This window comes from Aulostomus chinensis, chromosome 9 (genome assembly GCF_037954235.1).
Source record: "Aulostomus chinensis isolate RoL2024-O1b breed Wild chromosome 9, RoL_Achi_v1.0, whole genome shotgun sequence".
Classification (NCBI taxonomy): domain Eukaryota; kingdom Metazoa; phylum Chordata; class Actinopteri; order Syngnathiformes; family Aulostomidae; genus Aulostomus; species Aulostomus chinensis.
Window position 1 is genome coordinate 23,735,161 of NC_141328.1, and position 23,291 is coordinate 23,758,451.

A 23,291-nucleotide genomic window follows, 5' to 3' on the forward strand; every position below is an offset into this window, starting at 1 on the left:
CAAATCTTTACTGAAACATTCCATAAAACATATATGAATCCAGTAAGACCTTTTAGCATGAGGGTGGTGTGACCTTTTCCTGAGGATGTAAGTGGAGATTTTAACAGGACTGACATTGCTAGAGAGACGGCTCAAAAAATAAAACCATGTTTCTAAAGAATCACTTTATCTTCAGAGTTGCAATAACACAGTAACAATATGAAAGCTGAAATATACAATGATGCTTAAACTGAGTATTGGGTATTAGTTTTCAGACACAAAGCTCTGTCCCACAACTCTACTACTGGCACGCTTTCATCTATTCCTATTAGGCTGCAACATCCCACCGCGGGACCCTGCTGTAGTTAAAAGTAATGGAGCCTTGGCTCAGCACAATGGAAAATCTGTGGTTTTGATCATGGGGATCAAGCACTAAGAACGATCCCCGCTGCAGTGTCTCTGAGCCTGGAACACGCTGTTCAGGAAGGAGAAAAGAAAACAAAGGTTTTTTCCTGCTCTGAGGGGGTTGAAGGCTAGTGGGTGAGAGACAAAGGGGTGGATAGGAAGGGGGTGAGTGAGTTAAAGCCAGCGATAAATCAAGTGAAACTCCTGCAAGAGAAGTGGATAAGGGCAAAAGTGGATAAGAAGGGGAAGACGATTCGGTGAAAGTGAAGCAGAACATGGAGAGGAGTAACAAAAAGATGAGAACAGAAAATGTGCTCTCAGAAATTTTCAAGTAGTGTATGAAGCAATGACTGATGCCTTAATCTTAGATTAGAGGGATTGGGTGATGCATAAGTACAGCTGGAGGGACATTTTCCCCACTAATGCACCCCTGTGAATTATCACTTCAGCCCCCAAAAGATGCTAATTTATAATTAAATGTGGCAGAGTGCAGGGTTTGGGAACTCTGCTGCCTGTCATAGTTAAAAATGTTCTGTCTGCTCATGTGTCTACACCTGCTCAGCAGCAGCTATTAGCGTTGTTAGCATTTAATACTTGAGTTGCTGAATTTTTGTCCTGTAATCAGTTTTGTGGTTGATAAATGTGCAGATTATTTTTTCTACTTACCCTGCAGCAGACTGCCAGACTCTGAGTGTCTCTGTGGTCTATAGTTGCTATGCTTGAATTATTATGTTTTATTGCTGCCAAGGCTAAAGTGTCCTCTGTTGGTCGACCGCCGTAAAATCAGTCAAGTGATGCTAGTTGGATCATCTGCTGTAAAATATCCATCTGCTTGTGTACAGTTTTGTGTTTGCACATTTGTACTGGTTTGTACTGATGGATAGAACTCTCACCTGCTCAGAACAAGTACATTTCTCACCTTTCATCACAAACTCTGCCATGTTGATTGACATCAAACCTGCTTCTCAAAATCCTCTAAATCTTTCATAGTGGGCTATACCAAGTTTAACGGATGCTATTCCACCTCTAAGGTTGGAACATTCCTCCTTCCCAGTTGCTCATGAATGCAATATATATTTGCAACTGCATCATGTTGTTAGGGATGAAAGACAAATAATAGCAGCAGCTTCATATTTCACAGCTTTTGTTTTACAGCTCAGAATTTATGAAAGATAAAACTCTCATTTGGGATTCAATTATCTGTAAAGTTTGTTTCCCCCCAACAAGATGCTTAATTCTCCCAGCAAGACGAGGAGTAACGTGATGCATTAGTGGTCATGCTGTGAGGGTAATAAGCAACGGCACGGTCAAACACTGACAATGTCTTCGCTTGATGTGGAGGGAGTTGAAATTCAAAGTCAGCTCCCTGGTTGTGTTGTGGTAAAAAGGTCATCAGTCAGACTGGGAATGGTTCTCAGCGGCTGCTTCGTTCCTTATCTCACTCCTCCTCCTCCTCCTCCTCCCTCCATTCTAAACACAGTTCACTTGAAAGGTCCAGCAGGAGCTAATAATAGACTGGAGTCTCTCAGTCTTGGTAGAGTCAAGGATATGTAAATATGCCTTCCTTTCTCCTGTGGGCAACTTCCTGGTTGCTGGCAAGGACAGGAGCCAATCAAAGGAGGAGGAGGGAAGAGTGGTTGGCATGGCAACGTGGCCCGGCTGTCAGCATGGTTTTAACTCGGGTGTAAAATGCAAATGTTATTCCCCAAGAGTGGCCTGCTGTAAGCCTTGGCTCCCACTCCTTAACACGTACGTCCTCGGGGCTCTTTGACCGTCACTTTTGTCACAGGGGCACAAGGGAATGTCACAATACTCGCTGAGTTTTATATTTATGTAATTCATATTGATACCCGGAGCTGCACAAATGTGAATTGTATTTATCAGGCTGAAAGTAGGATTTCTAAGAATACAGGCAAAAGAAAATATGTGTGTGGCCTGAATCAAAGTGCCCTGTTTCAACCGTCATCAGATGGTGCATCCAGGAATATTGGCTTTTAACACTTGAGGAGAGTTATTTCATTATATTTCATTTCAACCTGATGGCCCCGTGCTGCCTCTTGTCTGTGTGCCTCCCTTGTCGTGCCATAATAACACAACCTCAAAATAGCCCCTCTTTCTCTTCGATAGCAAATTAAGTGAAAAAGTGGCAGAATGGAACAGATATCACTATGACAACCTCTCCGCCTGATTGCTATGAGATGGGATTTCTACAAGTTTTGTCTTATGATCTTTTGGATCTTGACTTGGAGGAAGGCAGGCAGAGCCTCTTCCTGCCATCTATAGTTACATGAACTATGCTTCAGAAATATCAAGCCTGTATGGAGAAGATTTTATTTTATAGTGATTTCAAAGCTCACAGAACTTATTTTCTTTTTATCTCAGGAATCACAAGACAAATGGCACATGACATCTACAAATATGTGAGAAAATATGTCAAATTTTTGAAGGCTTTAAAGAAACATTATTTTTTCACTTGCGAATAGAGTCCTGCAGGGATGTCATATTTTTGTTGTGATGTTAATCCCCATGGCTCCCTCGACCGAAAGCCAATTGGATGTTAATCCTGTACCTTTGATTGCTGTTCGATTTTAACATTTAATTCACGATGATAATCTTCACAGATTAACGCCACTTTCATCATTTTCAGCATTTGAATGCAGAACTGGTAGTCAAAGGTCAAGATTTTGGTACCAAAAGTGATTTTGTTTCCATTAGTAGTCCAGGTAGCACCTCAGCTGCATGCAGGTCAACAGTCTGTGCAGAGAGCAAAAGTGGTGGAACACATTGGTTGAGGTGCAGTTTCGCAGTCCGTCTGCAGGATTTCACCTTTTAGTTTGTTCTGGATAGGACATTTATTTTGATGGACGTCACCATTGTTTGCTGAGGAAGTTTGAAACTCCAAAATTGTCTCCCGTTGTCAGTCTTTTGGTTTAAAAAAAAAGTATAAAATAGCCCTTTATATCTCATCCTTCTCTCTGTGCTTGCAGGTACCAAAAGGCTGGCCAACAAGGCCGCGCTGTGGTACGTCCCCTTCTCTCTCCAGAATGTTGACAAGATCATGGAGGTGCCACCCATCAAGGTACACGGAATATTTGATGCACCGATGTTAATGGACTAAACTTTGGCATTATACCTTTATTGTAGTTTCCTGGCAGATTCAAGTCACATGACTTGGACCCAAGTCTATGTCAGGTTACAAATTTTATGACCTCAGACTTTCCAAAACCATTTTTGTAGGTTGACTCTGATTGAAACTCCAGTGCCTAGTGACTTCACTTGAACTTGAGTCTTGAGGAAGTGTAATGCATAAAGGACTTGACATTCAGACCAAGTTGGAACCCGGGGAAAAAAGACGAGGTCGTGCACACGTAGCCATGCAGTGTAAATATTTGGAGTGAAGACTGATATTCATATTGTTGATGTTCTCTAGTATGCCAGCACTGAAGAAGAGGAGGAGGCCAGAAAGCGCTATGAGGCTCAGAAGATGGAGAGACTGGAAACCAAAGCAAGAATTGAGGAAGCTCTGCCCCCTCCGCCCAACCCAGGTAACTGTCAGATAAACAGGCTGTAGATAATGTTCTCGATTCAGTCCGGATCCTATGATAGTTGCTGAAGTTCTTTTATTTGTCTCTGAACTGTTGATGGTGACGTTGTGTGATCATCATGTGTTACTGCGCCGTGCGAGTGTTGCAGTACATTGTACATGCAGTCGTTAAATAAGTTCAATGTTTAAAATCCCTAATACACAGCATACTCTGGACAGAACACACAAGTCTCATGATTCTTCCTGTAAAACTCAATTGATTGTGTAAATGTATTCAAACATCACTTTAATAAGACTGTTAACTCATTTTCTGATTTTGTCATGTTTGCTCAACCGCAGAGGACACACCAAAAGGTACAGTCTGTAATCTTGCAAGCAGAGGTGCATGGCATCACATTACAGCTCAGCGCAGAAGCTTTTCTCCGTGTTTGCTTGCATGGCCAAAGACAAATGCAATACTTTTTTTTTCAAGTGGAAAAATGAATATATTCATTCCTTGTATGTTTGCTTAACAGAACAACACACAGTTGGCTTCAGTCAGTCCAGTCTGATCCATTTGGTGGGACCTTCGGACTGCACACTTCATGACTTTGTTCATGGCGGTGAGTTCAATATACTTTGATTCATTCATATCCAGCTTCTAGACAGATTTTGTCAACAGGTTCTATTCTTGCCAGGCAGCTGGACAGTTCAGGAGTCTGTCCTTAACACGCTGCTGATGAAAATGAGGAGTCTTTTGAAATATACTGACCCCTGTCTGAAATTTGACTTGACTCTCGGGTCCAGTGTCTTTCTGCAGCTCTGAATGTGTGTTTGGACACAAAGTGAAGCAAAGTTTGTCTTCTGTCATATGCACAAATGTGACCTCCAGACCGTTTGTGTTTATTTGCCGCAAACAGCTAATTTACCAACTGAACAGACATTAGCTCGAAGCTAACTACAGACACACCAAGTGTGTGCGAGGGAGTGTGTGTGATTGCGTTCAGCTCACTGGTCTCACTGCCTGTTGACTGATCTGAAATTCCTTTTTCTGAACACGGGAGGCGAAATGTTTTTGCTTCAACTGAAAACACATGGACCTTCCATTTTGCATCCTGTCAATACTTCCAAGGAAAGTGGGAAATTGTGCCACCTTGCAACATTGCCTTGCAACACTGCAGCCACTTCAAACTCTTCAGGGACACAGTAAGCAAATGTCATAGATAACACGTGACCTCATAAATACATATAAGATAACAAGTGTGAATTTATTTTGTGACAACCAGAAAATTTTCATCAGCAGAATTTGACAAAACATTTATAGTCGTGAAATCGAGGGGGAAAGTGTGTTACCTGTTGGCCTCAAAATATCTAAATGGAGGGAACAAGTGACATCTCAGCCACTCCAGGGAACCCTTATGAATCATTACAAATGTGCTGTTTTAAAAATCGCAAATATGCAGAAGAAAAGCTGCCATAATCACATTAAAATGTTGATAAATCAGGGTATCGGTTATCGGTAATTGTTTTCTCATGGGATTGTGGCCTGAATCAGAATCTTGACTCACAAGTCGTTTGGTGATGTCTGTTACCTCTTGAAGGAATGTCTTTCACTTGTGTGGGATGAACTTGTTTTATTTTGCTATCAAAAGTCACTTTGACTTCACAAAACATGTTGGAATTCAGTTCTCCAAGCTCTCAAATAGCAGCCGCGGAGCATTTCAGCACCTAGTACGTCTAAATAACCCTCTGCCACTTAGTTGTGAGTATCTATCAGATCTCTGTGTCTTTCTCCAACAATGCAAGCAGTGTCACTCTGGTACCGAAGGCAGGAACAGTACAGTACAGTGTGGAAATCCTGCAGGAGAGAAGATGAAACAGCAGCACAGAACCTACAGGGAGGGTGTACAAGACAGAGAGAGTCGGCTGGGGAGGGCGGGAGTTTTAGGAAAAGTGGAAAGGATGTATACGGTACATTGAAAGGAAAAAAAGAATGAGAATAAAGACACAACTGTGCAGACTGATCAAAGAAAATTGCCTGAAGCTTATCAAATCTTTACTGCGAACGTTCACGTGTTATCAACTCTATTCGATTTATCCTTATGAATTTTCTGAATCACCAGCCACTTTCCTCTCAGTTTTATTGTCTTTGGCAGGAACCTCCAGACGTCAGTTGGTACAGTGTGTCCTGCAGTGACAGTGGAGGCACAGAAGAAGAACTGCTGAATTTAATCCAGAGTGAAATGTCCTTGAGAAATAATCTCATGGCTCTTTGTACTCATGCTTTCCTAAATGAATAGATGAGGTTGGTAAGGATCAAGAAGGTAGTTAGTTCTGCGTGAGTTACAATAAGTGGGGTTTTGTAATGTGACTATTTTATTTTTTATGTCGCTTTTATAAACCAAGAAAACGGAGAATTAATTGTGTTAAGCACAGGATCACACAGGAGGTGAGGAATAGTTCACGATAAAAGCTTTTACTCAAGACAAGAGGGGAGAAGGAGTTGGCAAACTTAGAGAAGTTCCACACCATAGGACCTGCAGCAAAGGCAAACAGTCTAGTGTTGGCGCTGTAGATAGCATCTTTCTACTAGGGGTTACTACTACTACTATAGCTGCTACTACTATGATGATGACTACTGCTGCGAAGTTTTCTTGCATCTGCCTCAGCTCCTTGAATGTTTGGACATCAGGCGTCCAGCTACCGCACAGGGGAGCGATTTCTTATTTCAATGCCTCAATCTCTGTATTTATATAATAGAAAAGGGGCGTATCACACTTGCAGCACTGCACCCAGTTTTTCAACATCATGCAGTTACTCTTTTCCAAAATGACTATTCAACCACACCCCATGTATAAACAAAGGATTGAAGACTAAGCAGCCTCAGGTGAAACACATTAGGACTCACAAGCGTGTGAAACTATAGCAAAGACGGGAAGTTATTGCTCGAGGGCAGAACATCACAATAACACCAAGTAACAAAAGGAGACCAGCACAGAATCAGAAAAGTCCCTACAGGATCACGAGAGTAGCCAGAATGACATCCTGGTTTGTTTTCGTTCTGTTGGCAGCACTTGTGCTGAACATGGCTGTAATGGTGAAGAACGGAGTGACAAGAACAAAGCAGGAGTTTGACAACAAGACCCATATATGGAAAATTGAAGGCCTTTGTAACAGGACGTTTATGGTGCTGATGCAGTTTCCAATTTAGTACATCTGATACAACTCAGACTTGCATTTTAGCTCGTCAAAACTTTCATACCAGGCTTATTCAGTCATCTGTAGTTTGCATGGCACATAAAAAGACAGATGGCTACTTGCTTGCAATGCAGAAAGTAGTGAAAGCCAATTATTAAAACGAGTTCACATCCAGATTTGATTTAGGCTTTATCTGTTACCAAAAACCTGCTTATCTAATGTGCTTAACAACACACGGAACCAAACCTTCCTCGCTGCTTCTGTAACAAGTCCAACACTTTATCAGCACAAAGCAGATGCTTTTTACTAGTCGACGTACATGGTTTCCGGCAGGATATTCTTGCCTCGTACTGCCATTTCAATTGGGGTCATGTATGTAAAGAGGTCATCAGAAAGACACCAAATAGTGAGGAAGAGTAACTGAAGAGAGATGTTAACTGAGGGAGAGAGAGAGAGGGAGTGAGAAGGAGACAGAGAGCAGAATGGTAGGATGAGCGAAGGAGGAGGGAGCAGATAAGTGTTGCACGTGTCACGGTTGCCTTTGTAATTTGGAGAGCTCGCTGAGAAATCTGTCCAATTAGAACTTAAATGTGAAACAAGCATGCAGGTCATTTAGAACACACACACACACACACACACACACACACAAACACACACACACACACACACACACACACAGCCGCCTCTCTCTGGACATGCCATTGCTCATTAGGCAATGTTCCCCGTTGTTCGCCACTGTTGCTTTCACTACACTTATTTTGTTTACATAACCAGGAGTCAGGTCAGGCAGCCTGGGTCCTCTCTCTTGCCCCCCCCCCCTTTCTCTTTCTTTACTGCGTCTTAATGTGCCCCCTCTCCTTTTCCAACTGGCTCTTTCTCCTCTTTACCCTCTCGTTGAAGGAAACAGACCTCTACGTGAGAATACAGCCTCATCAGTTACTGTATGTTTCCTCATTGTGGTGTGGAAATGTGACCTACTTAGCATGAGCCTAAAGCACAAACACATGACCATTCAAGAATACTTACTGTTTGTTCTTAGCGGAAACACAGACTCCACAACAACGGCTTCCTAGCATGTACACCAAATGCACGTGAAATAATCCATTGATAAATCTTGAGCGACGGATAGCAGATGGAATAGTGGAGCAAATTGTGACATCGCATCCATCCAGCAAGAGATGTGACACTCCTGGCACTGACACTAATGCAGGCTAATACATTTGTGTCAGTGTAATACCACAATCATTTAATGTGTCTTATCACTCTGCTTTGTTCTGACACAAACAGGATTTCTTTGCAGTGTTCAGAATCTGAAAAGTGAGAAATACTTTTCAAGTTTCTTATATTTATGACCCCCCCCTTCAAAAAAAACACAGAAAAAATGGTTTTGTAGGTTATTTAAAAAAAAAATTGTGAATTTTTTTTAATGAAATCTAATTCACTTGTGGGAAAAGATCAGGAGGCCAGAAATTGCGACTCAAACAAGCTCAGTTCCGTTAACCCAACACATCTCCCGCTTACTTTCCTTGTGTTTTTCACGTATTCTTCTTCTTCTCTTCTCATTCGATCATGCTCCCTCTCTTCCTCTCCCACTTCTCACTCCCCTCCATAACTCCATGTTCTAAAGCGTGCCACCTGTTTCCATGGAAACAGCTGTTGATTGCAGCAGGTGGACTTTGCTGCAGTATGATTGAAATAACTAGCCTGAAGAAAAAAAATAAAATAAACATGTTTCCTTTCAAGTTGCTGTGGTTAGTGCTTTGTGTTGAGGTGTAAGGATATTTTAAAAAGTTTTGTTGTGTAGTTATTATTGTTTGTGTGTGCTCTTGCCACTGTACACTTTCTTTCTCATCCTCAGACATTTTGTGTGTGTGTGTGTGTGTGTGTGTGTGTGTGTGTGTGTGTGTGTGTGTGTGTGTGTGTGTGTGTGTGTGTGTGTGTGTGTGTGTGCATAGATTTAATACAGGATGTGTGTGGGTGACTGAGTTCAGCCAGGAGTTTCCTAAGCACAGGAACACATCCATCACTGCAGTGGTGCTATTTTATCTGTCCTCCTCTGGGCTCAGTGGTTATAAACATGTCACTGCCAGAGTCAGAGGGATCCAGGGACACAGGGATATGTCCACTGGAGCTTGTGTGATCGACCTTTGCGAGTAGTGTGTGTTACGTGTGGATTACTTCCTCCACTTCCTTTAGAACCAGCATTGATTCAGAAATACTACACTCAGACAGCTGCCCTATCGGAGTTTTTTCCAGAGGAGTCTATCAAGATGTGTTGACTGAGGTGGAAACCAAGCTCCGGGTGGACAAGGCAGTGGGTTGCTTTACCCCACACACACAGCTATCAGAGCTGGAAACAAGCTTATGATGTGATATTGACTACACTGCCACCATCGTCATTCATTCAAGTGGTAGGAAACGTGATCTACAATCATTTTTGTAAACTGATAGGTACATGTGATACACTTGAGCGAGCCAGATCCCAACAAAACACACACGGGACAAATGTTTGTGTAGCACAGTGTGATGTGTCATTACTGAGAGGAAGTCAAAAACTCAGCAGTCACTTTCAGACCTTTTTTTTTTTTATACACAGCAGAACCATAAAAACACACAGGGTAGATGTTCAAGACGGCCAGTGTCACTGTGGAGGGACTCATCAGGCAGGCCATGAGCAATCACGAAGGACATCTGCGCTTCTCACATGTCATGTGACTTAACGTCATATTTCGTGGCAATTTATGAAATAACTTGCCTTTCACCAGCTTCACACAGCTTTACACGGCATCCACATTTTTGTTGTAGTTGTCATATTCTGCTTAAATCCACATAACTTGTGATTTCTCGATGACTCGCAATTTCTGGCGTAGGCATTGTATAGGCAGCAAAGATGGCAACCAATCAAAATGTAGGACTTTATCTCAATTTGTAGGTCGGCATAGATATATTTAAGTCTTATTTATACCTAAAACAATCATCTGAGTTAACAATTCAACTCGTCTGACTTGTGTGATTAGAGGCAAATGAAGTCAACACATTAAAAAGAATACAGCAAATCCCCTTAAACATCAACAGGAGTCTCACCACATTCCATTCATCAAATAAATAAATAGTTTGTTTACTTGCGCAAAACTGACATTGAATCAATATGAGAAAAGCACATGCACCAAATCAGCTCAACAGAGTATTGTTTTGGAATGAGGCAGAAGGAGTTGGATTGATACGTTGCCTGATGCAAGCAGTTGTCTGTTTCTATGAACAAAAAAATGAAGCTGATGGCTCAGTGTTGAAACGAGCAGACATTAATCACATTTATGATAAACAGAACATTCAAAACGAGCCGCTGCAAGAGCTGCTGACCTTTACCGTCACAGCCAGAGGTGTATTTAACATAGTAGGCCGTTATCAGGCTGCATTTCCATGAGCTCAGTTTACAGTAATCATGGCAGTTCTTACCATTCTTAGAACTTTGAGCCTCATATTTGTTGAGGCGCTGCCATATGTGTAGTAAGGCTCCGCGCAAATAATATGTAGCCCATAAGACTTTCCGTTAGGGCTGGTAGCTGCATGACAGTAATGTTAACAGGAGCCGTTTCTATAGTTACAGCTCATTAAAAGGCAGTTTGAGCCATTTGATAGTGTCCACGATGAAAGCTATTTGCTGGAGAGGGGATGAGAAGGACATGACGGAAGAGGGGGAAAGGTTGGCAGAGCGCAAGAATAGGGGAGAGTGATAAAGAGGTAGAGGGAGGAAGTGATGAAGTATGTATCGGTAAAAACTTGATTATCCGTGAGACAAAATCAATAAATATGTTAAATAGATGCTTAAGGCAATAGAAACAACTTGACATACATGCGTAATATTTCAAGGAGTTGTTTTTAAAAAAAAAAAACGACAACAACGTCAGCTGAAACAAAAGAATTCCTTAGTCTGTGGGCCCCACATGTGTTGACTGACAGGAGCAACTCTGACTCTTTTGATGGAATGACCAGGATGATTTCACTGAAAGAGTGAGAGAGAGAGTGAGAGAGGGAGAGGTCCCCACTGCTCGCCCCTCAGACAGGTTGTCCTCTGGACTGTGAAGAGCAAGGCAGCATCAAACACTAATATCTTAATGTAGCTGCAAATTAGAAATTGAGTTAACTCGTTAAAAGCTTCAACATAATCTGTTTTCTTCATTTTTCTAATACTGAGAGGAGAATCTGGAGCATCTAAGCTTATCAAAACAATGACCTAAATAATTGAGCTTCGGGGCCTGTTTAATATTGGGTTTCTGCTAAAGAACACGCGAGAGTTCGTGCATGCATGCTGTTGAAGACTCTTGGCCTCACACTTATTTTATAATCAACTCTGCATACTTGAGTATGGCAGAAATATGCAAAAACCAAAGTCATATTTCATATTCCCGCAAATTTCCTATAGCTGGAATCCTGCTGTAAGGCAGACAGCGTGCGGGAGTTTCTCTTCAATCGTCTGTCTCCCCTGCTGTCATCGGCAGGTGCCTTGTGCAGTGTGCTGTGTCTGACGTGGTTCTAATTAAAAGAGCTTAAGAAAAAGCTGATGTGCGACGAGGGCTGTCCAGAAGACTCCTGTCATTGTTTTAGTGCTCGTTGCCAATGGACTACTTTTTGCACATAGATTTGGGGAAATGGTCACAAGGAATCTAATCACAGAGGTATTCTGCCCCGTGGCAAACTGGGCTGCACTAGGGACTTGGTTACTAATTGCCCTTTTTCCCCATTTGGAGTGTGCTGTCTTTCCTTTTCAAACACACCATCACCATCACCACCATCCCCCTCCCCCGCGCACACCCCACTCTGCCTTTTGTGTTCCCACCCTACGGCAAAGGGAGAGTCATAGTGTGCCATGTCACCCTGTGAATGTGTAACGCCTGGCCCAAGGCTGTCTTGGCCTCTCTTGTCCTCATTTGCAGTCTCACACTGAGCCTTCAGCCTCACCCGTCGACTGTACATGGAGAGAGATTTTTGCAGGAGTTGCATGAACAGATCCACTGATGGGAGTGATTAATGAAGACAAGCATCTTTGGTACTAACAGACATTTTAGCTGCTGGTCTCCAGTGCACATAATAAACTGCAGACAAGCAAAATCTCATAAATTGTAAGACAAACCTGAGAAATGCTGCGCTCCTGAAAGCTGCAGTGTGATGGCACACATAAAAGTGGATTTCAGTGTACCTGTGTACAAGTGCGCACCAAAGTGAGCAGCAGACTGTGATAATATATTGATATGATGCGTGACTTTTCAAGATGGCGCCTCATTTATTGCAATGATATGTGGTAAGTGGCTTCAGGAGTCTATTGTATCAGGATTCAGGTTAGCTGCTACTGTCTACCACCAAAAGTAGTTTCTTCAATCAGGGTCCAAGGGAGGAACCACTGTCAGTTCCGGCCTTGGTTAAGATTTTGATGGCAGCGAGACTTTTCTTTCAAAGGGCGGCCTCTGAAGAGGTTAGCATAGATGTTGCTATAGCATCAGTTATATCAGAGGTTGTTGTTGTTGTTTTTTTCTTGGAAAGAAGAGCAAAGAATGCCACTGAAGGATTTCTCCATGGAAACAATGTTTTCACTCGTCTCTTGTCTGTCTTCTGGCTTCCATATCATTCATTGGTCTCACTGGTCGACATTAGCCCGTGAGAGACAGGCGGTTCATCCAATCGGGTCCTGAGTATTTCTGCCCTTTTCAAACATTTTCTATGGCTGAAATCTCAGATGGTTCTGATCCATCAGGAAGTTCAGGGTGCGTAAGTTGATGCTCTCTTGGTTCCATGTGTATATAAAAGAGATGAGATGTGTAGCTTCTTTTAATTTCCAATTTTGGATGTTTAAGTGATCAAATTCTTACTCAGTTAAATGTGATGCCCAATTTTTACCCTTGAATACCCTTAAAGTGGGTTTGTGAATTTAGTCTGAAGAGGCATTAAAGTACAAGACAATCACTGGTACATTGAGCCTTCTTATGCTTTACTTCATAAAATGAGCTCTCAAGATGACTTGTTTTTTTGTTTTTTTTGTCATTGAAGGCTTTTAGTCAGTGCACTAAAGGGGTCATTATCAACCCACCAGCCTCATTTCCACAAGGCGAGAGCTGCTCGCACCAGAAAAACCCACCACGCACTAACCTCTCTCACAAGCCACAAATATCAAGGTCCTCTACATATATTATTATTTATTTTTTCACAAGTGAAAAAGGTTGTTTTTTCTTGTTAAAACGGGTATAAATTCAGAATGGGCCGGGTGTTAAATTGGATGGGTCTGTTGCCCCCCCACCCCAAACACCAGGCTTCACCTCGTATCCCTTGCGGTTCATTCATATTTGATTTGATCTGGATAAGAGCCATCATGCCATTACAGAGGACCACAATAACATGTAATCTAATTCTTACCAGTTAATATTGGCAAATGGAAAATCAAATGAGATGGAATCTCAAAATGTGGGGTCACTTTGTTTCAAGGATTAATATGATCACGGTTTGTCAGCTGATGCATGACCACACCTACCAGAGTGTTTGCTTTTCAGCGTTGAATACAGAAAAACCCAAATACTGCTGCAGTGAAAGCTCAGATCTTATTATCAACCACTACTGCTTGCTAATTATTAACTTACTGATGCATGCTATTTTACAGGGTTTACTTGATCTGATCTGAAAAATCTGCACGCAAACAAATGCTTGATGTTCCTGTGAAAGCATGGAATTTCAAAGAACAAATGGATCTGATTAATCGAACCCCTTCAGAAGCACGTAAACTGAACCACATCTCAGAGTAGTTACGTGTGACGGATGCAGCGTTGTGTATCAAGCTGCACTCTTTTAAGAACTAAAATCTTTTAAATTCAGTATATAAATATTTACTGAAAGTCACATTTGATATATTTGTATACAGATTTCTGATCCGCAGAGTGAACTAATCCACAGAGGGAAATATAATTATTAGGCTGGCCTGCTTTACTGCCAATGGTTAGATAGATGAATCTTTATTGGCTTTGTGCTACTCAGCATTTGCACGTAACCAGTAACAGAAAAAATAATCAGTTTGAAGAAAACGTATGACTGCGCTCGGGCGATCACAGGAAGGGACAGAACAGAGAAAAGGGAACGTCAGATTTCAACTCAGTGCAGAGGCAGAGTCTCATTGTCTGCTTGAGATGCTGTGACAACACTTTTTTTTCTCAATTTTATCAGTGACATCTCAGTTTAGATGAGTGCTAAATTATAATCCCGTAATTTTCTACGTTAAACAGTCTCTGGGAGTGTTTGGCAGGGATTCTTGTGTCCGATCTGCTTTTGTTTGGTGTGTTGAAATGCAGCGCGTGTGGGTTCGTCCTGGACGAGTGACTCTGCTTGCCCATGAGAGACTCGCTGAACACTCATCTTCATCTCATGCTTGCATGACTGTGTTTGAAATGTCCAGCTATTTTATAGCACTTGGCCAAAGTAACATTGATGCTTGAAAGTTTCCAGATTAATCTCTGGTGTTGTCTTTCTATTTCAAACATCAGCATAGTTCCTTGAGGAGTTTTAAATCATCAACAGTGTGCAGGGAGGGTGTTTCAGCACCACTGGGAAATCTTTAATGGTTCAGACTCACTTTAATAGCGTGCAGCATCTATGTTCAGTGACATCCTCATATTCAGGTCATGATCCATTAAGTGTTACATGTTCAAGCATGACCACCCCATGCTTTGAATAGCACCAGCCTGCTGTGCCTGGAGCCCAGGGGAAATATTCAATCGTAGGTGAGATCCCATCAATTTTCACAACCTAGACGAGATGGAGGGGGAATTAAGATGGGTTTTGGAGGAAAAAGCTTCACCAACAAATATCAATAAAGAAGTGATGTGGCTACTTGCCCAAACACACTTTAAGCCTGGCGTGTTGTTGTCACCTTCCTGAGCCGTGGCCATGTTGTCAGGTTCAAACACGCAGTTTTTAATGACTTTAGCGTAAGTTAAAGGAAGATGAAGACTTCCTGGCCTCAGAATCACATAATCACTCCCTTCATATTCTTTACTATCAGGTGCGTTTTTGAAATGTCTTATTTGAAATGTAAGTCTTGCTTTTTCTTTTACATTTTTTGAAAAGTTTAGTTTCTAGCAGCTATTGTGCATATTAGTAAGATTATCAAAATAAAAGTGCAGTCGGGCTTCATGTATTAGGGAGAGCAGGATGTCAGGGTAATAGCATGTTTAATTCTTAATCAACCCAGCAGACCCACTTTTACAGTGAATGTTGCATTCGGGAGCAAGCAGCACTTTTCTGTTTGTACTCCCACACATTTGGCTGTCATAAATAGAGGCACACAGTGCAGATGGTAGGAGCCAAACAGCCATCACGAGCAGACTTATTGATTTTTCCGAGCTCAGGAGACACGAGAACCCATTCAGAGGGAACAATTAGGGCAACTACAGTGAATATTTTTTAAATGACACTTCATAAACACATGAACACACACTTTTCTCCAAGATGAGAAACAGATGCCACACTCCTCCTCACTTCTCTCATCTCCAGCCCACTCACTCCAGATAAGATGACCCACTTTCTGTGAGAAAACCCCAAAACAACAGTTTCTATCACCCATGACACAAGCTGCCAGTGCAATATGGGTGGCACACCCCGACAAACAGGTGTGGGTGTGTCTGTGTCCACTTTTGGATCTCTGTTAGGGGACCCGTGTGTTTTTGTTTTGTTGTTGTTGTTGCTGTTGTTTACCGTAAGCTTTAATTTCCAGTAATTTTTTTCAAGCCAAATACATCATTTGATGGTGGTGTACTTGTTGTGTCCTTGCATCTCAACCTGAATGTGTCTTTTCACGATCACTACTGTCAGAACAATGCTACAGCACTTTCTTCTTTCACAGCTGCATTCATTGTCAGAGATCCACAATTTCGTGAAGTGCAGTGACTAATGTATCAGTAACAGCACATCCTCAACTCAAGGCCACTGTCTACAGATCTAATCTTGCTTTTGTTTGCTGAAGAAACAAAAATGTATTTCTTTGGAAACTTAAGACTAATACTCCATGATACTTTGAAGACAAATAGACGTAACAATTAACCACTTACTCTATCAGAAATTGAAATCGGGCCTGTTCTGGTTTATTCTAGGGCATCACACAGGAAAACTACAATATATTCATGAGGCGGTAGCAGTGCTGCTAGTATTGGTCTTGAATGGATGTAGTCAAACTGTGCTTGTGCCTTGAACAGGTGTCACCATGAAGCTGATGGATGAGGTCGCCGGTATCGTGGCGGCTCGGCACTGCAACACCAATATTGTCACAGCCTCTGTGGATGCCATCAACTTCCATCGCAAGATCAAGAAAGGTGAGGATGACGTGAGGATATGCTTTAAATTCTTGTAGAGGTGTAGCCGCTAGCTCCGAGCAGCTGCATCCTGACCTTCCATGAATCTGTTCCACCTGTTATTTCTGCCTTTTTTGGTCCTTAATGAGCTGAACTTTCTAAAGTCATAATGAACTATGCTAATGTGTGTGTAAATTCAGCCTCTGACAATGCAGTTTTAAATTGGAATAATCCACGTTGACAGCTGCAACACTGTTGCTAATTAGGCCATTGTGTTTTGTTGGGCTGCCGCTTCATCTGCAAAACACATCAGTGTTTTAATTTAACCACTTTCCATTACCAAGCTTTGTGTCTCAGCTTACAGTTTTCACATTAGAATACATCACTACTGTATTTGAAACAAAGGGGAGATTACCACATGGACAAATTCAAAGCTTCCTATTGGGAAGATTTCTTTTATCAACATGGCTGCACTATCATATTCTTTGACATAATGAAGTCCAGTAATGATTGTGTTGACATTTTACTGTTTTAACTCTCTAAAAGCTGAGTTTAAGATGTTGTTGGACACAAAGTTTGCAAAGAGTGCAGTTAGGGGTGAAACTACAGTGGTCAGACATACAGCACACGTGAAACACCAGGAATATGAGAAAGAGGAAAGCTGTAATGAAGCAAAACATCCCAGTAACTCCTGACATGTTAGGTTGAACTGCATCAAAAATATCTTCCGCTATTCTTAGAAATTGTCAGCATGCCACAAATTGGCCATCAATTTCAAAATCCAAATATTTCAAAAGTGAAACCATGGTGTTGTAAGACAGGATTTATTTCCTGTCGGCGAACTGAACCTGATGGGATCCAGACATCCAGAGCAAAGATGAGATGTTATGATAAACTCAGGATTTTGTGTTAACAAAGAAGCAGCCACGTCTCTCTGTAGGTGAACTTGGAAGCAGTCGGGACGTCTTTGTACTCAGAGCAACAACTCCTCATCACCTCCAGCTGCACTGCATTTATGGGCTATAGGATGTGTATTTTCTCCAACACAGGCAACTTTATGCAGGATAATTTCCTCCAATTTAAAAAAAAAAAAGATGTCCTCAGCAGTGTCTGTAGGAGAGATTTCAGAGGGAGAAGAGATATCAGGCATTTAAAATAACACCTGTGTGGAATTTTCGGGACCAAAAATCTCAGACAGTGCAGTTTTAGATCGCTCCAGTGACTGCCTCTATCTGTCCTCCACGTTTAGGTGGTGGTGACATGATTTCTCCTGGCCTCAACAGAGGCTTAGGTGTTGTTTCACCAGCAGAGTTCCCGTTTGGCTTGAGGACAAAATAACTCAAGAGATGGAGAGAAGATCAAAACAAAAATCAACCCCAAGACAGTTGCGAGTACGGCAGGCCGCACCTCTGGAGTACTGCTTTGTTGTTTTATCTTGTATCTTTACTTCATCCAGCCAGCTAAATTAAAATATGACATCACTTTCAAACATTATAGCTGCAGTGTCAGAATAATCCAAACTCTTAGTGGGAAACATGATGCCTGGTTGTGTTTTAGTCCATCAGTGTAGTTTTATTGTAGTTATACCACTGCTCTAGGAGAGCGAGAACTAGAACAAAGAGGATATTATCATTATAAATGCTCAAAGTTAACTAAAATGAAGAAAAGCAGCATTGATTCCCTCGTGTTTCATTTCCCACCTTACCACGAACTTAGCATAAACTATAATGTGTGTTTTGGGGGGGGGGGGGCTGAGAGTTTGAGTCCGTGAAGGTGCTGGTCATTGATGTTCCTCGGGTGCTGCTTCTCACTGTGTTCCATTAGGGCAAAACAGCTAGAGGTACAAAGAATGAGAATAAAGGCACCAAACTTCAAAAGGTGATGGGTGGATGAAAGGGAGAGAATGGAGGTGGGAATGTAAAAACAGGTGAGAGAGAATATGTGAGACAAAAATAAAGGGTTGCATTATGAACTCTCATAATGGTGGAGTTGTTGGTTGGATTCACATAGTAATTTGATTGATCTGGCATGATTTTAATGAAACTCTTTGTGTTTATTGTGGCTGGTCTGGTGAGGTATACTATGAAAGCTTATCAATGGCTGAGCTGTCTGGACTGAACAAGAAGGAAAAATAGAATTGAATGGTGGTCTTAAAATTGAAAGTTTCACTGGAGAATTGTCACCAAAAAAACAAAAACCAACACCTTTTTGAGGTGATTTCATAATTTATTACTGTTGCTCAAAGGTATGGCTGCCAGAGCTCAGTGCACTCAACACGGCGTCCCAGCATGGCACCAGAAGACTATCTGTATCAACAGAGACTCTGACCCACTGTGTGTCTTCATGGTGGCTGACCTTCACAGCTGCACGAGTCCAAGATCCACTTTCTGCACAAATCAATTATTAATCATGAAGGTCTTTAAAAAAAAAAAAAAAAAAATCTCCCGGTCTCATCAGGGCTCGCTCTTTTTTTTCCCCACTGAGCAGAGCATGCTCCACTGAGCCTAATACATCTGTGCCAGATAGTTAACCTGAGGGAGACCGGACTCACTCCTGGTGGTAAAGACACTCAGCGGACCAGATAACAAGGAACTGGAGCGAAGGAGAAAATAAACACTCTGAGTGTATGTACTGCAATAGCAAGCCACTTGGACAGGAAATTTAATTTAATTTGAATGTATTATCTTGACTAACAAAGTCCCCAAACACTGGCAATCCCCTGACACTTTCTCCAGTAGCAAAAACAGAAGCCAAAGGCAGCAGCACACTAACTTTGTTAACGCATCATTGAAATGTATCATGTGAGCAGTTTCTCTGATATCTCAGTATTCAATCAGTTTGCATTAGAATTGCTGCCACTGTGATTTAATTGACTAAAAGCGTTAAAATGAAATGAATTTCAAATATTTGTACATGCCTCATGAAAAACTTGTTTTGTTCTCCTTAACAAGTCCAGTCGAATTCATCGGTAGAGTAGGATTTTGTTTTGCTTTGGTGAGTCAAAGCTCCATAGGTTTGGATCACATTTTTATTCATTCAGTATTCGACTTTATCTGTAAGATCTCAGTGATACGGTTTGCCAGTCTGCAGCGATAACGCCTCCTCTCCTTGTCTCCATGGCAACCAGCAATAATAATACAGTATGGGCACATCAGAACGAATCAAGAAACACATCAGCAATCCTCAGTACTATGGGTTGATCAGATTTTTTTTTTAAAAAGGAGCGCTAATTTTTCATTTTAGCTGAATGAAATCCAAATTGATTCATTGAAGTTTCTGCTGCAGTGGAATTAATGGGTCATCAGAGTTGATCAGAAACATTGACGTCTTTCAGATGCTTCCAACTAGAATGCAACTTTGTCTCCACTGATGGTTTTTCTGTCTTGCACACACAGCCAAACAAGTTCCACTTGTCCTATTTTTCGTTTGATCTGAAAACCTTGTTATTGGAACATGTTTGAGTGGCTCTGGATCTTGAGGCCCTCCAGCCAGAGATCGTCTGCCTGCATCACTCTTGCTCATGATGCAACAACGTGAAGTCGATTGCCAGAGTAGAAGAAGCTACGTTTTCCTTGCCCGAGATTTGAAGTGCTTGTCAGATGTTCATGTGAGGGTCCTGGTTTTAAAATCACATGATATAAACTGCCTGCTTAAAGATTTCAGACCATGCAAAACATTCATCGGTTGATCATTCTTAACTTGTGCCTTTTTTCTTTTGTACCCTTCAAAAACTTTTAGTAACAGAACACAAAATAAAACTGCCGTGAATGACTGAAGGCAAAGGCTGTTTAATCATGATAAATGAAATTCACTCATAGCAGTCTATTCACACGTGTTTAAAATCAATGAAAACCCTCGTGCTCCATTAACTTTAACGTCATAGTTCTCTTATCTTTGTCCTCTTCTCCTCCAGGCTGTGTGGTGACGGTGACGGGGCGACTCACATTTGTCAGCAACAAGTCGATGGAAATCGAGGTTTTGGTAGATGCGTCCTCTCTGATCGAGGCTGAGGAGAGGAAGTACCGGGCTGTCTCTGCCTTCTTCACCTTCATCTCCCTGGACAAGGAGAATAAGCCTCTGCCCATCCCTCCTCTTAAGGTTGGTACCGTCCACGACTGCACAGCCTTTTCAGCCTCATTCACAATCATAAAAAAAAAAAAAATCGAATTAGAAACTAGGGCAACGTAATATATAAAACCTCTTATTAAATGGTTGACAAAAAGTAGATTAAATGTCGTGACATTTCGAAGGATTGTCTGAAACCTTAATTTTGTTAGAACTGAAAGACCAGACCACTTTCCAGACCATTTCTGAGAGCAAACACAACCCGGAGGTCCTGCTCTCATCATCTGAATCATGCTGCTGGTCTTTATTTCAATCATCAAGCCTTTCCTATGTTTCAGAAATAGACATAATTTTTTTCTGACATAACAAATAATAAATGCGGCAATGCTTGAACCTCCCCTCATCATTAGGGCTTTTTGTATAAGTATAATAAATAGTTACAGCTGATGATTTGATGTCGCCATCAGCAAAATCTGACTATTATTAGTTAGCATGATGTAAAATATTACTGAGGGCTTTTTTTCACTTCTCTTAACTCATAAGAATGTGGGATATTGGAATAGGAGTTAGTTGGATGGAAAGTAGACAGAGAGACAGAGAGATGCTGTCGGTCCACTGTTATCTATCCAAACAAATGTAGTTATAAGCTGCAGATATGTCGAGACAGAAAAATGATGACATTTATTGACTTTTGAGTGTCGCCATTTAGTGGTTATAGTACTTATGACAACTGGGAAGTACAAAACCAGAAGATGTCAGATACCAGGAGCGAGTGGATGTTTTAGCAGGAAGCCGTTGTTCATTTCATGTTTCGAGCTGCAAGTCACAGCAGTGTCACTGGGCCTCTTCTTCTCTACTTTACGCTACTCAAAGTCCTTTTAAACACACACACACACACACACACACACACACACACACACACTTAGGCTTGCATTGCAAGGTGCTCATCAGGAGCAATTAGTGGTTCAATTACTTCCTCAAGGACAATTAAACACAGCCTCTGGTAAACTAAGGGATTGAATTTTTATCCCCAGGCTATAAAAAAAAAGATTTGAAATGACTGATTTTGCACTGACTTCACCTCTCCATTTCATTATTGTCTCCTCATTTCATATTAAGTTGATCTCCAGCTTCTCTCTGTTTCGGCCTGACAGTCGCATTCTCTAAGTCATGTGATCTTTGGGAAGCCCACAGCAGCGTGATGTCCTGAAGTGGTGAGGGCTGAATACTAATACCCATGCATGTTCAGGTTCGGCTGACTCAGCACTTATCCTCAGCGTATAAATTGTCCATGTTTACCTGTAGACAGGAGAGGAGGCACCTGCTGTTTGATCCGGCTCTGCGGTACACAATGATCCTCAGCCTGTTTATATGCAAACACTATACGCACAGACCATCTGTTAACTCAGCAACTTTAAATCACTCCCTGGTGGCTCTCACACACCCTGATCATCTCTGGTCCTTTTAAAACGTATGAAATAACATCAGTTTTCAGGATGTAGTCAAAGGTGGAGCCAATACGGTTCCATTTCAAGCGCCCAGAGTGAAGCTAATTGCAGAATTTATTCAGTTTCAGTCGTTATAAGACAAACATTATAGAATTAATATGTAGATAATACATTCCATATACTTCCACCAAAACTGATCCTCAGATTGATGTTTTTGGACATTTCTTTTATGGCTTAATTGTTATTTAAAACATGATGCGCTGCATCAAATGCTGTGAATTGCCATCTTGATAAATTTGATGGCATTTACTCTGCTGTCTGGCTCAGCACGTCCATAACATTTGCACAAGCTGAGTGGGCAGCTTCGGAGGAATTTGTCATCCAACATCAGATCATTATTCTCTCAAGTGCATACTTGTATGAAATGCAAAGAGTTAGCACCTGGGCTAATCATGAAACCCTAGCAGTGTGCATGAGTAAACCAAGGAAATACATGGAAAGTGGAGACCAAACTTTCCAAGTAAGACAAGCTAAAAACCAAGTTGTTTTTCAGGTTAATGTTCTTCCTCTGCCTGAAAGAGATTACGAAGAAAAAAAGCACCGTTTAAAAAAAAACAAAAAAACGGATGCAGGTGATGACGGTGTGCTGGGTTTGAAAAAACACTGGAGCTGTGTGGATGTGAAAATAAGAGCTAGTTTAAGGGGTGTTGTCATGTCTCATAGTGCAGCAGTAATAACCTCTTACTATAAACATTCACACACTCACTTCAAGGTACAGCATCAGCCTTTAAGAGCATGACACATCTATTTGGAAAACGGCCTCGTCTGCTTCTGTTCCTGTCAGACTAATGCGAATCAAATCTCTGCCAGTCGGCATGTTCAAAAGCGCCTGTCACTCTCCCCATTTCCATTTGACACAAACCTGTGTTGGGTCCGGCCATTGTCTGCCTCTCTGCACGCATTCATTACCTGCGTTTCCATCGTGCCTTTTGTTTTAAGCGGAGGAGAATTGCAGCTGTGATTAGAATCATTGTAATTTCTCTGTTCACCTCGATTTTGTAAAAAGAGGCTAAAAAAAAAAAAAAAATCTCCTGATGATTTTAATAATTCATCCTCAACACTATAAATGGGAATCTAAATGGAGCCTCGGCTGTCAGGGCTCTGATGTAGCATGTCTGATAAACAAGGGGGGAGAAATGCATGCGTGTGCATGTGTTAGAGAGGAAAGGTTGGATATAGATTCAGCACAGGCAGATGTGTTCGGAGGAGAGAGGACAGATCGAGCTCCTGAACACACGAGTCGGTTGATGTGAGTGAGAGTAAGCTTTGCGTGTGATTGTACACGTGCTT

At 41.6% G+C, this 23,291-nt stretch overlaps 1 protein-coding gene across 5 annotated transcripts in view; it reads left to right on the plus strand.

The window, feature by feature from the left end:
- acot7 (acyl-CoA thioesterase 7) overlaps nt 1-23,291 on the plus strand; it is a 46,504-nt gene that overhangs the window by 14,622 nt on the left and 8,591 nt on the right. For 3 of the 5 annotated variants that reach the window (XM_086214388.1, XM_086214387.1, XM_086214385.1), the window contains 6 exons: nt 3,372-3,463; nt 3,815-3,929; nt 4,268-4,282; nt 4,444-4,530; nt 16,333-16,449; nt 20,342-20,526. In XM_086214388.1, the coding sequence (XP_086070514.1) occupies nt 3,372-3,463; nt 3,815-3,929; nt 4,268-4,282; nt 4,444-4,530; nt 16,333-16,449; nt 20,342-20,526 (611 nt within the window). The remainder of the gene's footprint in view (nt 1-3,371; nt 3,464-3,814; nt 3,930-4,267; nt 4,283-4,443; nt 4,531-16,332; nt 16,450-20,341; nt 20,527-23,291) is intronic. The other 2 variants (XM_086214389.1, XM_086214386.1) reach the window with 1 other exon arrangement.